Genomic DNA, 17,651 nt, shown 5'->3' on the forward strand with positions numbered 1-17,651 from the left:
GTCGTACGACGAAAATCGGATGCAGTGTGAATCCAGCATTACTCGATTATAGAAACAAACTAGGAATAGAATGCTAGGAAGATTTTTTTCCCAGCAATAGGCTGGGAAGGCATTAATTGCGCGAACTGTACTATACAATCAAATAGAACCAAAATGGCGAATAGAAATACCTAGGGGTTTTGATCAATGTATCTTTAGGGTCACTGTCACCAAGCTCAATTAACTTATGCCTGGTTTATGCTTCGGTATTTTCGATAAGTTTTGAAACGCATTTGTGAACGTGACGGACGCTGAAAGAAGAAAAATTGAAGAAAGATTGATTTTTATAAAATAAAACAGATGTAAGATTTAGAAACAATCACATAAATAGAAATGATAGCGATTAATTAGTTGCTTAATTATCTTATCTATAATTTATTATGTAATGATTATATTATATCGTACTATTAAATATATACTATAGATCTTTGAACTTAACCTGATCTTCATTGCAAAATGTCATGTAAATATTTCCCTCGAAAGGGATTTGCAAAGGCATTTAAATCCATAAATTAATCTTTTTGAAAAAATTATTTAAGTATAGATAATGAAATATTTGTCGCTTGTTTGTGTATAATAAACATAGTGTTTAACAAAATAATCACACAGGTAATAATTTGGAAGTCTAATGTGCATCGTATATTATTATTCATTTATTATTACACATAAAATACCTTTGTAAAATAAAAATGATACGAATTTGAATAAATCTGTTTTATATATAGGCTACGACAGCTCCCACATTTAGTACATTTACGTGATCCAACATCCTTCTTATGTGACACATGTTTTACTATAAATAAATTTTTTAAAGAACTCATAACTCTTATATGGATGACACATAACAAACCTAGCTTTTGTGATTTCAAAGGATTGGAAACAGTGAGGTTGAAAAGAAACAGATGTATATCGACTAGGTGTGATCTTATTTTCGAGGAGTATAGAAATCAATTTGAGAGCAATGGCAGGAATTAATTGCGCAGTTTCAACAAGCTCACGTCAATTATTGCGGCTATACATGAGAGGTATGAATTTGTAGATGACCAAACATTGGCGAGTTTGTCCATCCATTGAAATTGACACGATGTACATTTTTAATGTTCCCATTGATGTTCTTTTAAAAGGATTCACATGTCCGTTTTCATCTAAAAGCACAGACGAGGTCGGCGAGAGTCCGAGATTACGTGAATTCAGGAAAAAATTGCGCGAACGCGCTCCTATAGGTACGTTACGTAGTAGCAGTTTTTCCTGAATTTCTACGCAAAGATTTAAAGCAGTAAAAAAAATCGAACTTTGAACGTGACAGAGAAATTGGATGAATTGGAAGAGGGCAAGCATCCTTATCAAGAGCAAGAACCTCTGAAACCATTCCCGAACAACACCAATCCAGAAACAGGCGAAATCGGAGGTCCCCGTGGACCAGAGCCGACTCGTTATGGCGATTGGGAAAGAAAAGGTCGTGTGTCGGACTTCTGAATCAGCCTTGTTTAAGAATAGCGCAATTCATTTGTTAATAATAATTAGAAATTGTTATTAAAACATTTGATATTTAAAACTTAAAAAACTCTGCTTTGAAATACAATATGATACAATTGTTACATGATACAAAAAGTTTATTTTGGTATCAAGCTAATCGATATATCTCTCATAACAATTGGATCTTGTAACTAAATTTTAATAAAATTAGGTAATGTAACAAATTTATCTGAATGAAATATTGATTTAAAACAACGTAGCTAGATTAACCATATAAGGATTGAATTAATATTTGAATTTTAAGCTCAAAACATTTCATTTCATTTTCAAAAATTGAAGTAAACGCGAAATTGAAAATGTTATTAACTGCTTCTTGCGAGACAAAACATTCAATGCGATCTAGCCATATTGGCGACAGTGTTTTATTACCAAAATTATAAAAATTGTCACATCATTGTTTTCATAGGATTGCAGACAACCGCATGTTAGTTTCTCCATAAAACATTCGCATGATGATTCGCTTAAATTGTAATATTTTGACGAATCTACAAGCAAGAAGTTATAGACGATTTGTCACAAGTATGTATTGATGCTTCAGAATATTTTAAGTTTGCAAACTTCAATAGATTTTTGCGAATAATCTTTGTTCTTGCTATATTATATATAAAATCTTCATTCCATTGAATATAAAAATTAAATAAGTAATACATTTAGGTGCTTTTTTCCTAAAACCGAAGACTTTAAATGAGACTTTAAATGAGTCCTCGGAGAACACCCGAGAGTCGCCACGTATGAAGCAGTTCCACGAGAAACTTAAATTGCAACCGATACCAAGTATGTAATAGCGATTAATAAAAATTAATACAATGCGTAAAGATATTGATACGGGATCCTTTTATAATGATACGATAAAAGCTTCCACAAGAAATTGATTACGCTCAAAGCTTCAGGAATTTTCACTGATTTTTTTCTGACCGATACATAGAAGTAGGACCGCGGGAAAGGTTCGTGGATTTAGTATTAGTGAAAACCGACCCAAGAACTGGAGAACTGATAACAAATTGTGAAAAAGACCCTACTAAATGGGGAGACTGGCAGCACGGTGGCAGAGTCAGTGATTTTTGAAACGGAAACATCGTGTGTATATTTTTTAATACAGTTTCTATAAATATATTTAAAGAACTCGAAAGAATTCTTACTTCTTGACTTGCAATGATCAATTTTTGCATTTGTAACTATATGCGGAAAATAAATTAGATTTAATTATTTCGATCAGTGTTAAGTGAAATAAATCAAAATTGTTTCTTAATATGAAAAAATATATAAATTAGTAGATGTATATGAAAGAGATTATGTTATAGAACAAAAATTGTATATCAATGAGAGGTAATAAATTACATTGTACAAAAGTGAGCCTTTTTTGCTGGATTACGATACCCGAGTAAGTTTTCAGAAGTTACTATAAATTTATTAGTAACGACATTCCATGTTTGGTATTGTTAACTTCACATGACTTTCTTTCCGAAAGTCTGGCACTATGGCAATCTACACAAAAAGCTTAATTACGTCATAATGTAGAGATTATCAGTACATTATACATATAAAAATATGCAACACTTTGTCAAATACTGAATACTGTAAGTTAGGATAACAAACATTTTATACATCAAAGCGGTTAAATTTTTCGCTACTAATGAGAAAACGAATATTCAACTAAATCATTAATAATATCAACGTATATACTATGACTGTGTAAAGGATCGAATGCACAGCTCCGTTAACGGATGAATTTAAATCGATCCACAGTCATTAAAACATATTTTCACGCCAGTAGCAGCGAAAATTTATTTAGCCAAGATATATAATAAATTTTCAAAGAATTAACGGCTAAATCATTCACGTAGAAAAGGAGCGTAGTTAATTCTATAGATACATCGTATCAAGAAACATATGTACACGATACTGTAGTAAAAATTTCATTTTGTATTTGCCAGTATGTACGTTTTCAAAATTCTTCCAATCGTATCGAAAATTCTTAAAAAATAATATGCTACGAGGTTTACACTGTTGCATACGAGGCGCAGAATTTCATCCTTTTTTCTTTTCCTTCTCGACTATTGGTCAATAGCGAATAGATCATTTGATTAATTTCACTATGTCTCTTCAACACCTTCTGAGAATATGAAAGTAGCACTGATAAGAAGCGCGATGTCGGTTGCATTATCAGTACACTGCTTCGTTTTTTCTTTCTATATACATACGCAGCTTCACATTTTATGTAAGTTTCTAATACAGGAAGAGTTTCAGCTTTCGTGTCCTTTAATACAAGAATATGTGTTGCGCTATACAGAACGTATAAAATTTTGTTCAAAAGTGAAAAATCAAAATCAGCAGACGTATTTACATAATGATCTTCTATATATATATATATATATATACGATTTTTTTTATGTACACACATCGTATAGTTCTATGCAACATGTGGTATAAAGTACTTAAAACAGAATTGATTTAATACAAACAAAAAAAGCGTAAACATTTTATTCGCAAAAAAAAAAAAAACAAATTTCTTGTCATCATATAAATAATGCCTGAGTGATTAAAATAAATTTCAAACATAGTCAACTTGCAGAATTGCCTAAAGATATTTTGAAATATATATCATCAAACTTAGAACGTAGATAAATAAAGTAAAATTAAGTATTAGAAGAAGAGAAAGAAAATTCTAAATATAAATATCATTTAAACGATCGAATACCGTCAGTCTTTCATCTGGCGTCGACGGGTCTGTGTAGTGTAGGTTACGTGTATTTTGCATGTTCAAAAATTATTAATTTTAACAATTTATAAACTATAAAGTTTTATTGATGGCTAACACATCCCGCATCATCATGTTTCTGAGTGTCCACAAGGCGTTTACCACATTCCCATGATTTCCAACACCATTGCCCAGCCATTCGGCGGGCAGCTTCGTCACATCAGGGATTTGCGTATTATCCGGATTAGCGTTCATCTGTTTATCCCAATTTGATATGTAACGATTCTCTACGTTTAGACCTTCGATGTACCTACAAGCGAAAGAAGAATATGATTCAGTATGATGTTCAAAGATAATTTTTCACAAAATTTAGCTTAAGCCTACCTCAAATAGGCGTCCGAATGCAATACGCGACTTGGCCTTGGTGGTACCGCGACAAATATCGGCTCTGGTTGTTTAGTGGCGGGCAAACTGCTCGTCTGAGTTGCAGCTACTAAAGTTTCTAAGTGAAATGTGTTTTTCCCTTATTCATATCACGCGTTTACGTAAAATTAAAAATAATATGTAATTACCTGTTTCCATTGGAGGCAATACCGTGGGTCCTTTTGAAGGCATGTAATTTCTGCAAGAACATAAACGCATGGTATTCATAAAAACGTATTTTATAAAATGATATACGAAAAAAAGAGGATAAATTCTTACTTGCTCCTCTCAGAAGGTGGTATTATGCGTCCATGCGACTTGAGAATATGTACCTCCTTAACGTGTCTTGCGAGTCTCTGTACACTCGGGAACGGTGGGACAGATTTCTTCGTTCGGCCGCAACCACGCCATTGGCATTGATACTCCACGTCTATAACATTGATATAATATCGGTACAATTTAGTTCTTTGCATTATTCCATGTCGCGCTGCGCGGCTGCGGCTGTACTCACCGCTAGGTGCATTTACAAACGACGATTGTACGTGACCGTTCTGTTCCGCGATGCAGTGATCGATGCAATCGGTCATGTCCTCGAACTGCCAGTCGCAATTGTCCCAACAACATTCGTACACAACATCCTGCGTGGCGTTCGTGCCTACTGTAGGTGTACCCTTCAGCTGACCGCCGTCTTCGTTCATTTTGATCGCCCGTTCCTCCCATGCTTGCTTCTCTCCCGCCGGTAATTTCCTCCACTAGAACGAAAGTGGTTTTACGTTTTACGTAATCAATCCCGTTTCGTTGCTCGTAATCCGTTAGCAAACAGTTGGCAAAACCATTTTTGCCGTTTTAAAAGTGGTTCGACAAACTGTTTCAATGGCTACTCTCTTCTTCACGAAAGACTGGATACAAATAACGTTTATACATTGAATAATGACGGTAACATATCAAGGCGGAGACGATACAAATTACAATGTGTATATGCAAAATTAGAAGCTGATATACTACTCTTATAAAAGAATGCAGAAGATGCATTATTGTATTTTGTACACACAAGACATCTATATTTATAAGAATAAAGAGTAGCCATATAATATAATTTATTTGGATAAAGGACCAAGTATGCTGAATAATATTTTAGCGGTGTGTATGCAAAGTGACTTTTATACATAGTTAATTATGTTTTTTAAATCTTTTTGCCTTATCACATAAATGTCTGATCAAAGTTTATTCTGCATACATTCCTTCATCGAAACTCCATTATTAATAAACTAAAAAATCAACAGTGAAAAAGAAATAAATACCTCGTTGCCAACAATTCTGCTAATCTCTCCGAAGGATGATTCAGGATTGTTTTGTGTAATCTGCGTTCGCATTTTACTCGAATACAAAATATAGCCCGTAACTAATTTCTTACCCGCCGTTTTCTAAACAGAAGAGAAAACAAATTATAATGTCACCGTGTTCATGTAAACGAGCATATTGCCTTTACATCTCTTAACAGAGGTAACATCAAATTGTCGATCTATTATTAAGACAAATGGTGTCTTCAAACGGTGCAGAGAACAAAAAGAGGTATGTATGCTGGCATATTTCTCTAAATAAAAAGAAAAATAAAATAAACAAAATATGACGTGTGACAATAATTGATAAGAATGAAAAAAAAATAAAAATAAAATGGTCACGGTAAAGCCTACCTTCTTAGTCGACACAGGTGTCTGAGCATTGGAGAGCACCGGTTGAGCTTCCGTAGATCCAACGGATGATGGACCACCAGCATCCATGCTGTCTTCCCCAACTCCTACTCCCACTCCCACTCCTAATCCTACCCCCATGCTTAGTACATCTGGTTCCAGCTTCGGTAACAATGGTGACGCTTCCTATACCATTTATTTATGTTTATGTTACCTTCGTTATCCCTTATTACCGATCACGAGATATATTTTTTCGCGACTTTATCCAGTAGAAAAAGTTGTACATAATAAAAGAAACGCCCCCTCCTTCTTCACGTCCGTCCAAAGAAAACTAATCGCGACATTCTCCCATTTACGTTATATTCCGTATACTTTAATCTCTCTTTCGAATGTAATGCAACTGATATAACATCCGTTTTGTTTTCAATTCGACATCATCAACATATGTACATCGTAATATGTAACGTATATATAATCGCAACGTGTCAATTATTAATTAATTGAAACTTTTTGCATTAACAGATTAGTTAATATGTATACTCCAAAGCGAATTCTTCATTCTTACATTAGTTGGATTAGAATGACATGGAAGCAAGATCTTTCGGTGGTGTGTTTTGCATTCGTATAACATACTAGCGATAAACCCAACAGGTGCTCTGATTTGAAATTGTCGGATGAAACCGCTCGAGACACAAATACTAACACATAATTACATAATCAAAACAAAAAAAAAAAGAATGAATATGCCGGCATATAGATCGAAAACATGCGTGTAAATGCATTCTGTTGATATAACAAAAATACTTGTATCACACGCAAAATAATTCAATTAGATTTAGAGAAAAGCATGTTTCGCCTTTCGTCTTTTTACGAGTGGACATATTGGCGATTAGACTTTTGCTATATCAGCTTGCGTGTGATTTCTTGAAGGAACGTGCGATTGCATATTGTATGTACGTTACTAAAAACAAAAGATATAAGATTTCGTAATTAGTAATTACCATTTCAAACTGAGCCGAGCTGGGCGTAATGGACTTGACTTGACTTTGCGTCTGAGCCACGTCGCTCGAAACCTACAACAAACACGCCATGCAAAGCAATAATTTCACAGTTAGTTGCATAGAATGAACTAAGAACATATCTTATTATTCGCCGAATAGTTTAAATATGCATTTATGTTAGTCAATATGTTTAACTATCATACATACTTTAGCAGGATTAATAGGCCTTCGGAAGAAATAGGTTTCGTCTTCAGTTACCGCCGACGTGTGATTGAACTTCTTAAAACCATCTTGGCTAAGCTTTTTCATCAAACTTTTACTTTCGTCATAAAGCGATTCGCAAATGTACACGTCATCTTCTGGTATCTCTGTCGGTCTGCCTGTATAATTCATTGATAATAATGTATCATTAATAATAATGTATTTCATTTTTTAATTTCACACATTTAAATTCATTAAATGATGGAATGATAAACACTCACTACATATATACTCCCCGTAATCAAGGACGGCACACTTTCCAACAATAGCTACAATAGGATGAGTACCATCCACAGTAGATAAAAACAACTCTTGTTTATAAAATAATTTTGTAGGCGTATGTGGCACATCTGTAGGCATCAATAACCATGGACCTTTGAAATAACACTTCCCGCTAAAAACACGGGACGGCATATTACATATCGTGTAATATAAACAGTAATATAAAAAATTAATATTTCATTACGGATTTATTACTTACTCTTTGGTTAACCATATAGCATCAACTTGCGCTATTTGTTGCCTGCCCCCGTCTGTCGCTACATAAACAAAATCACCGGTTTTCACAGATCCCGCGCATGTGCTATACTGTTCATAATATGTGTTCTCGGTATCTTCTGGGTTATACAATATCACATTCTGTAAGATAAGAGATACGTTAAACAGAATAATCAAAATAATTAAACAGAGGAAGAGTTGATATTTCAAGCAAACGAAGAAGATATTGATTCAGTTACTAACAGGTCTTTCCTTTTCCATCAATTTTTCTCCTTCCTCTAATTCAGCGATCTCTTCTTTATGCTTTTCCAGCCGTTCTTTGTACACCGAGATTACTCGTTTCGGTTCTAGTGGCTTATCTCTAGGAACCAATGTCAAATGATCGGGATCGAAATTCCAGACTTTGATTTTTTTGAACGCTCGAGCTTTCGTGGAATAACGCGATTCACATACATAGACATCCTTTTCTAGGAAACCTTCCGGTTGCATTCGAAAATAATCCTTTACACTTAAAACGCAACATCTGCCGGCTACTTTTGCTAGAGGTACCGCCACGTGAGCGTCGCTCTTAAACAATTCCTTGTCCAAGAATTTCCGCGAAGCCACGTGATATGTTTCGCTAGGTCTATAAAATAAATTCCCATACAACATTTGTTGACCATCTGCGTTGGTCCAAAGCCTTTCTATGAGAACTACGCTATACTCCATGCCTCTCTCAGTAGGCTCAATATATGTAAAGTCACCAGCTCTATATACTTCTTGATTGAAACTCATAGAGCCTCCATTGTCGGTGTTGTTTGTGTCCGTATTGGTTTCAGAGTCCTGCAGTTGTAAAAATTTTAAATTACATATAAAACTAACATGAGTCTTCAAACTAAAAAATTCAAGTTGATATGAAACAAGATCTAACTTACCTTTGTTTCATTTCCATCGCAACTCTCCTCTTCGTTAGGTAAATTTAGTTCTTGTTGCTGTTTTATTCTTTTAAGTTCTGCTACTTGAGCAGACAGGTCAAGAAGCGTGTAATTTAACGCAGGTGACTGTAACAGGTCTCGAGTTATGTCATCACGAGTACGTAGAAAAAATGCCTGTAATTCCACGCTATCCTCGAATGGCTGCGAGTCTGTACGTGACAATTTCCGTGCTCTCTCCAAGCAAGTGAAAACATCTTCTTGGAATCGATCTAGCCTTTTGTAAACTCCCCGATCTAATCTCCTCTTAATCAAATCTAATGACAGCCCTCGTACTCTGTTTTTCAACATAGAAATACTTGTTAATGGAACCGAATTTGAATAAACAATTTTCATAAAAATAAGAAAATTTAAAAATACTCGAAACACATCCATACTTTTTGCCATCAACAATATCATGCTCTGGCAGTTCGGCCATAGAATCGGAGTAACACCTTCCTTCCTCATCCTGGTGATTATAAAGCGCGGTAAATATTGTTGCCAGTATCTCTTGAACAGCAGCTGACACATCAGGTACACTTTCCTCGTCCTCGCTCAGTTGTAATTTACTTTGCAACACTAATCTTTGTAGTATCAAGGCATCCTAAAATAGTTATATCTTGTTATTCACTGCGATACCTGCATCTGTAGCCATACTTTGACAAAAGGTTTTATATATAGCAAATAGATATTTGAAAAAAAGTACGGAGATAAAATCACTCTGATCTGTTTACTTTCGTCTCAGTCTTTTTGTATCTTTTTATGTGCTTATCCAATTCCTTGTCTCTCAATAGGCGTATGAAACACGGCCGCACTTTCAACGGGTTTTGGACCACGTTACTATTTAACATATTCTGCTCGCTTTGTGCGAACATCGTCGGGATATTGACGCGAACACAATCAAATTCACTCATTCACATGAAAAATTCAGAAATACGCCATACGACATGAAAGATTTAGAAGATCACGATAAAAATGCGCTAATTGCTAACAAGGTTAATATGTATGAACATCGTGCACATTACGGATAAATTATATGTACAATTTTATATATACAAATATGTATCTACAATTGTTTAAATTTATACAATGTCGCGTGCCACGCGTTTCACGAAACAAGCTAAAGCATTGTTCAATGAAAAGCTTTGTACGACAGGATTGAAGCAAGAGACGGCAGAGGAAGCCTTTCACGTAACCTCTAAACTTCTACCGTAAACAGATTGGGCCAGATTGGGCTTTCCATCTTTTGCCGCGAAAATTCAATTGAAATATCCATCCGCAAATATTCTGACTCTCGATTTGAGGATTCTGTATTTCATATTAGAATTTTAGTCTAAAATTTACCAAATTTTTGAAAACTATGCTTTAAATCAATATATTTTCGAGAAAATTGATTTAAAACATAGTTTCTACAAACTTGATAAATTTTCAATGTTTCTACCTTCTCAAAAAAATTATGAGAAAAATAAATATTGCAAGATAAATTAGAAACCAATTTGTTTGCAGATTAAATATTCTTAAAATATCTCTGGCTTAATATACTATTTAATTTTCTTAACAATATCTGGAAAATATTCAATGTCAGAAATCATAATTTTAAATAGAATTGTACGTCACTAAGGAATCAGACAATAGGTCTGTTCGTGTTGCTCAAAATTCCCCAAAAATTTTGAACTTAAAACGAGATAAATATATATTTGGACGTTGGAAAGAATGAAGCAATGATGCTGAGTGCAAAAAATGCAAGCAACGCGAACGGACCTAATGTTTTTGTGTCCATTAATGATAGATAATAGGGTCTTATTTTAAAGTTTCATTCAGTGTAATCTTTTCTTAAATATCTTTTAACATAAAAATGTTTTAAAGGAAATTAGATCTCACAATCGAAGTTTAATTCTTTTGTGTTAATTAAAGATGGATAACAAAATTTTATTTTACATTTTTTTCAGTATGATTCTATCTTATTCTTAAATATTTTCCAAAAATATTTTTAATGTATTTAAAAAAAAACATTAGAACTTGTAACTGAAGTTTAATGCAAACATAAAGTAGTTGTATATTGTCAACTTTTAACTCATTACAATTTCAAGCTACTTAGCCTTGCATCGAGAAATCTTTTAAAGTGTTCTTATTAATTATTAATAAATCTCGATGATATAGATTCTTCAGTAAATCAGATATAACATATACTTTTATTAGAATTGCTACAGAAAATGAATTTTAAAATTTCCTAACTTTTCCAGGTTTTCCAGATGAAAATAGAAAATTTTTTGTGACTAATATAAATTATGTAAATTTTAATATTTAGAATCAAGGATTAGGAAAGTTAGCCTATATTATTAAATACAACGCAAAAGTTCAGTAGCATAATAAAATTTTGGGTGTAAATTTAAATCAATAAAAAATAAATTAGTAGAAAAAGAATGCAGTTATAACGAAAAAGGGCGGATCATATAAAAATATATATTGAAAATATAATTTTAATTATTTCAATAAAATCGTTTAAATGCGCGAATTTTGAACGTATTTGACTATAAATATAAACGTCAGATATATTTAAAAAATTATAACGATTATTTGGAATAGGAGCAGTTTAAGGGAATTGTGAGCAAAAATTTCAAAATTCCAGACTTTTTTCCCCTGACTTTTCCCAGTTTTTCATGACCAATTTCAATTTCCCTGACTTTTTCCAGTTTTCCCAGTTTTCCAGGTCTGTGGCAACCCTGTTTTGTATTATTTAACTCTTACGAAACAAAAAACCTTTGCTATACAAACCTTATATATTTGCGAGTCCGGCTCGTTATACTTGCAGGCATTGTCAAACATTAATATAAAATCGGACACCAATTCATCCAAATTGTCATATCCATTATTCTTTAAAGTAGAAGCTATCTTCTCCATGTGTATAGGCTGTTTTATCACCTCATAATAATCTGGATATTCATTTTTATTTGGTAATTTCATGAAAATTAGAGATAATTGCCTCCCTTTTGCATCATGGTAGTCTTTTATAGTATCGTACAGAGTTCGTAATTTTTGTAAATGAAGCGGTACTATCTTTTTCGGTCTCCTGAATATAGACGACAGAAAAAGAGAGAGGTAGAAAAATTAGATAAAACAAATGAGTACTGTTACCTCCTTTATGACTCTGATTCACGCTCACAACGCTTTTATTAAATCCATTTCATCCTTGTTATTATCAAAGTTAGAAGCAAATGATGCTCATGAGCATGAATCGGATCGCACCTATACGAATTACGACATACCCGACGTTTCTAGTTGGGGTTGATGCGGAAGATTTGGACCTAGGTGTATCCGGCAAGGGTCCTAATTCCTTTACCTTATCCATCAAAACTTTCTCCAATATATTAGCGTCCTCATATATCAATGAACCTTCTTCGTTATATTGGCGACAATTATTAAACATCAACTAAAAAACGAGGGACTTCGTAATATCTGACGCAAGCTATCATGATTGATTAATTCAAATGATAAATACCTTAAAGTCTTGTATTAATTCGTTTTCATTTTGATATTTCTCCACTTTAATATTGGCTTCGATCGCTAACATGTCTATGGGTTCCGCTATCACTTGATAGTAATCTGGATATAATTTTTTGGAAGGCTTCTCCATAAACATTAACATAGGTTGCCGACCGTCCTCGCACTATAATACAAAACGGCATGCTATACGTCGACCGAATATATCGAATGTAACGAGTTTTGGAATTACTTACAACGTATTCTATGACACACTTGACTAATGCATACAATCTCTTCTTCAGTGGTATATTGTCTTTGTACTTCCCTCGTGTCAATAAGTTCGAAGCACGTTTAATCAATTTAGGTTGCTGCGAACTGTTTTCGGATTCGCTATCTGAATCAGAGTCCTACAGAGATATCGAATACTTAATTTATTACATCCACTTTTCAAAAAAATACGTGATTAACCCCGCTAGTCTGTTCGAGTCTGACCCAAAATGTAATTTATTTTCTTACTATCTTTTTCTAAATTTTTTTCTCTGATATTTAATGACTTCATCTGTCAAAATAATATCTTTTCACTGTGAAATTGTTTTATTTTTTAGAGTTTTTTAATAATATTAACCCCAACAATGTAATGTTGTAGTATTTGAACAGATCAGCAAGATTAAATCATCATGTTTAATTTACACAGTATATTACCTGATCGAATTCTAAGAGTTCTTGTACTTTCTCTTGCATTATTTTTTGCAATTTAACAGCACACTGTAATAAAACAAAAACGCGTAAATAACTATACTGCGATTATTGTACATTAGTGATATTTCTCAATTTTATTGGATTACTAAATTTTTTTTGAATTCGATGAAGAACTGTGAAACACTTATATGTATCATATATTTTATAACATTTTTTTAATTATGTTTGTAATTAAACGCATAATGGCAATTAACTTAAAGTAAAATGTACATTAATTACAAAATTATTACCTTGTACAGTCGAGAAGTATGCATGTTATATTTCTTTGCATTTTCAAACATGATATTCATATCTCCAGCTACTTCACTAACAGTACCATATTCGCATTTCTGAAAATTGTGATTGAGGATAAACATAAGCTTTAATATTATGACAATGTAACATATTAATATAAATAAACCATTCTTTTATAATATGATAATATATACCTTTATCTTTGTACGTATTTGTAATAAAGATATAGGATTCTTAATCGTCTTATAGTAATCAGGATATAATCTCTTTGATGGAAGCTTCCAAAAATATTCGCTCATCCTTACACCTATGCAATACATAGTTATGGCATTACACCAACAATTAAGTACTATAATAGATTTGTAATATTATAATATCATGAAAGTCGTACCTTGATTATTAGGAGCCGTCCGAATAGTTTGAAACAATTGCCACTGTGGATTGTCAACTTCTTCAGTCTCAGCAGGTTCTTCTTCCTCATCATCGCTCTCGTCATCTTCGTCACGTAATGATGCAGTTTGTGCTATTAACGATTGCGCCATGGTACGACTGCCTCTTTTGCTTCTCGTAGATGGTGCAGTTGTAGCGATCTTAATACCGCTACCAAATCCGCTGTCTTGCCTTCTCGCGGCTGCGGTAATTATCTTCTTCAAAAGTTTGGCATCCTTATAAATTTGCGAACCAGGCTCATTAAATTGACAGGCGTTACGGCACATGAGCATTAAATCTTTCTCCATATCGCTAAGTGAGCTGTATGCACATTCTTGAATTTTCCTCGCAATAGTCTTCAAATCAATCGGTGTCTCGATGACATCGTAATACTCGGGATAAAGCTATGATAAAATACGTTAAAGCGATTACAAATAAACATCAAGTATACCAATTCAATGGCAATTTAAAACAGATTAAAAACCTTTTTAGACGGTTTGAGTTGAAACATAATATGAAGAGGTCTGTTATTGTCAGAGGGATCAGTTGCTGTCATAACTGCTGCAAATAAATCTTCAAATAGCTGCATAGTTTCCTCGTCGAGATTCGTTGAACTTTCTGAAGTATCTTCTGCATCGTCTTGTCGCGTTGTTACTTTACGTGCCTAAACATGAATCGATGGATTAATAATCTCACCACATTGTATGCATATGCAACAAACTAAAACTCAATCAAACATTACCAATCTGCCAACTTTTAGAATGAGTTTTCCTTTAGGTTCTGGTTCTTCATATTCTTCCATAATACGGTTTTTAGTATTTAAACATAATTCCCACAGTTCAGTTGCATCTTTATATTCAGGAGATGTACGCTATAAAAATTATTACACATAACAAGAAGATTTCAACTCTACAAGTTTGTTTTTTATTCCTATACTAGATTATATTAAAACTTTGTTTCTAACATTTACCAAATATCAAACATGTATCTATTTTACTTTAAGTTCCGTAAGTATATACATCCTAATTCAGTTACAGAAAATAGACCTTAGAAATAACTATCAATAACAATAATTTATATTACACTAACGAGAATAAATCAATTGAGAGAAAAAACTTGTTTTTGGTCAAAGCAGATCTTAGCTTAAATAGTTCAAAGTGAATTTAAGTATATATCCAATCCTGTAAACTGCATATTGAAATCTTTTCACTTTGACAAACAATAATCAAACATCTCATGCATACTTTAATATCTATTTGAATAAATTGATACAAATAGAATTTAGGAACTTACCATATAGAAAGCTTTGGCATTGTTTACCATAAGCTGAATATCAGCAGCGAGATCGTCCATATCGCGATATTCGTCAGTTTTCAGCTTCTGCTGTACTTTCAACAGGTCTATGGGATTGGAAACGACCTCGTAATATCCTGGCTCCTGTCTACGTTTCGGCACGCGTATAAATGCGTCACACAGCAGGGATCCATCTTCCTTCTTTTGATTACGAAGTATTTCATAGAGTTGTTGGCACAAATCGCTCTGTACAAGTAAAAGGCTATTAGCAACGTATATTCCATGTATACAGCATACGCAATCTATGTACAAATATTAGGAGAGATCACGGCGCAGAAAGAAAGTGCGCTCGCACACACTCACAGGATCCAGTTTTTTCCTTCTCTTCGTCGGCTCGGGCGGGGTATCGTCACCGTCGTCCTCGGTGCCACGACTCGCCACCGAGGACGTTCTACGTCGCTTGTTCATCCTGAGGTATACCTTAAAAAAGTTACAAGGTATAAGATGATCCTTTAGCTGTGTATCTACAACAGAGCGCCGCTACATCGTCCGCAAAATGCTGTCGCGGTCGCGAAGCGAGGGCCGTTAGTTATCGTTGGTAGAGCACAAAATTTGTAAACAAATGTACGTGCGCATACATACGTTCACGTACGTGTGCGCGTATATGTACATAAAAAGGGTTCTTTAACTAAACGCAGGGCTCTTATTCGTCGTATCGTTACGTCGTTATTATCAGAGGCACACGTTGAGCTTATCGCGACGTACGGTGGGCCAGGTCTTGGAGATGAGGTTGCAGGATTTGCCTCTCACACACGTTCAGACCCACGTCTCGGCTGGTGCGTTAGTTAACTATTGCGAGTGAATTCCTCGAGGAGCGGGACGTCACGTATACACACGGGGGAGGGGAGGGGAAGGATGGCGAAAGAGAGAAAGAGAGAGAGAGACAGAGACACGCACGGACTGGCAGCTAAAAAAAATCACGCCGCCATGATAAGTCGCCACTGCGCTTCAAAACGCGGTCGACGTGCACGGCGCACCGACGTGGTGATTTCAAACGCGCCGTGAACAACGCATTTTCCGTCTCCATCGATCATCAACCGCACCGCGGCCAAACGCGTGCAAACGCGTTCACAACGGGACGCATTCACGCGTCTCCCCTCTCTCTTTCGTCCTCGCCCGGCATCGCTGCATTCCAACCGAAATTTGCCGCCATATCCGGAATGCGCGAGTCCGTGGCAGTCCGCATCGTCGCCACGGAATTCCAAGCCCGTCGAGCCGACGGCTATTCCAGATTCCACTCGATGTACCCACCGTTTTACCAACGTATCTCTTTCTCTTTCTTTTCTCTCTCTCTCTCTCTCTCTTTCTCTCTCTTCCTCCCCTCCCCTCTTCCGGATTCTCACCTGGCTCCTCGTGCCCTTATGAGAGGAGTTTCATTAATGCGCGAGACATTTGTATGCGCGAAAATTCCTTCGAAAAGGTGCAAAACACGAAGCGGACCGTGCTTCTCATCCGCGTTCCAGGGTGACACACGTCTTGGTCGACGCCATGCTGCGAGCGGCCGACAATTCCGCTGATCGTACAATAAAGGCCTCGCCGACCGCTCGGTACGTGGATCTTAGAGTTTCCCGTTTGTTCGACGGACTCCGTCTTTATCAACTGCACGGTTTTTATTACTGATCGATTAAAGAGACTCGCGGATAATGGAAGAACATTAACGACTGTTGATATATTATATCTATTGACCGATGATGTAAACATTTGGTTATTATTATCAAAGTTGAACAAAATTATATTTACATGGTATATTTACATATTGTTTACATGAAATTTACACAAATTTCTTTATGTAGACAATATTTATGCGCAACGTGATTAAAATATGTTAATTATTATAAATTGGATAATACAATATAGAAAGAAGCAATATATTCACAAAGTTTTATATGTGTTAATATATCTTGTTAATAAATAAAAATATATAATTGACCCTCACACCGTGTATACCGGGGACATTTGTGTCCAGGCTTTTTTCCAGGATTTTTAAAATTACAAATATTTTGAAAACAAGTGAGTACAAACGCGCCGTTCTGCTCCTAAAAAAACTTGTGGGGTGAAGGAAGATGCCCGTAAAGCCCAAGACACAGTACGAGGGAATAGCGATAGCGATAGGAATAACATGATTTCAACCTATCAGAAATCGGATATATCGGAATACGCAGTTTCTGATAGGTTGAAATCGTGTTATTCCTATCGCTATCGCTATTCCCTCGCATTGGGCGCGTTCAAGTTGACAAAGCGGCTAGCCTGCTCGCCGAACAAATGAACATAATTGGTTATTACTTATAGATCCAAC

At 34.9% G+C, this 17,651-nt stretch overlaps 3 protein-coding genes across 11 annotated transcripts; 2 read left to right on the forward strand and 1 right to left on the reverse strand.

Moving 5' to 3' along the window:
* The first annotated feature begins 264 nt into the window (after positions 1 to 264).
* On the forward strand, positions 265 to 1,573 carry LOC108730320 (succinate dehydrogenase assembly factor 4, mitochondrial). Its single transcript, XM_018459936.1, has 4 exons — positions 265 to 341; positions 911 to 1,064; positions 1,164 to 1,262; positions 1,346 to 1,573. The coding sequence occupies exons 2-4, from the start codon at positions 1,001 to 1,003 to the stop codon at positions 1,513 to 1,515; spliced, it is 333 nt and encodes a 110-aa protein (XP_018315438.1). The 5' UTR covers positions 265 to 341; positions 911 to 1,000; the 3' UTR covers positions 1,516 to 1,573.
* A 311-nt stretch (positions 1,574 to 1,884) lies between these two features.
* On the forward strand, positions 1,885 to 2,790 carry LOC108729930 (uncharacterized). Its single transcript, XM_018459311.1, has 3 exons — positions 1,885 to 2,094; positions 2,230 to 2,349; positions 2,501 to 2,790. The coding sequence occupies exons 1-3, from the start codon at positions 2,025 to 2,027 to the stop codon at positions 2,638 to 2,640; spliced, it is 330 nt and encodes a 109-aa protein (XP_018314813.1). The 5' UTR covers positions 1,885 to 2,024; the 3' UTR covers positions 2,641 to 2,790.
* A 1,319-nt stretch (positions 2,791 to 4,109) lies between these two features.
* polybromo (protein) lies at positions 4,110 to 16,872 on the reverse strand. Of its 9 annotated transcripts, none has more exons than XM_018460027.1 (27): positions 16,699 to 16,872; positions 15,659 to 15,775; positions 15,296 to 15,541; positions 14,745 to 14,873; positions 14,487 to 14,666; positions 13,965 to 14,406; positions 13,768 to 13,880; positions 13,570 to 13,668; positions 13,283 to 13,345; positions 12,835 to 12,987; positions 12,597 to 12,764; positions 12,364 to 12,527; positions 11,873 to 12,167; positions 9,496 to 9,701; positions 9,062 to 9,395; positions 8,391 to 8,969; positions 8,131 to 8,288; positions 7,871 to 8,043; positions 7,596 to 7,768; positions 7,389 to 7,460; positions 6,391 to 6,573; positions 5,998 to 6,120; positions 5,208 to 5,448; positions 4,976 to 5,126; positions 4,846 to 4,895; positions 4,658 to 4,775; positions 4,110 to 4,583 (listed from the first exon to the last, which is right to left on the reverse strand). In XM_018460027.1, the coding sequence occupies exons 2-27, from the start codon at positions 15,761 to 15,763 to the stop codon at positions 4,367 to 4,369; spliced, it is 4,935 nt and encodes a 1,644-aa protein (XP_018315529.1). In that variant the 5' UTR covers positions 15,764 to 15,775; positions 16,699 to 16,872; the 3' UTR covers positions 4,110 to 4,366. The 9 variants fall into 9 exon arrangements, with proteins under 9 accessions (XP_018315529.1, XP_018315584.1, XP_018315536.1 ...); XM_018460082.1 differs by lacking the exon at positions 16,699 to 16,872 and adding an exon at positions 16,493 to 16,633; XM_018460034.1 differs by lacking the exon at positions 16,699 to 16,872 and adding an exon at positions 16,061 to 16,444.
* Positions 16,873 to 17,651: the final 779 nt, after the last annotated feature.

Source organism: Mycetomoellerius zeteki, unplaced genomic scaffold (assembly GCF_001594055.1).
Source record: "Mycetomoellerius zeteki isolate Tzet28-1 unplaced genomic scaffold, Tzet1.0 scaffold119, whole genome shotgun sequence".
NCBI classification, from domain to species: domain Eukaryota; kingdom Metazoa; phylum Arthropoda; class Insecta; order Hymenoptera; family Formicidae; genus Mycetomoellerius; species Mycetomoellerius zeteki.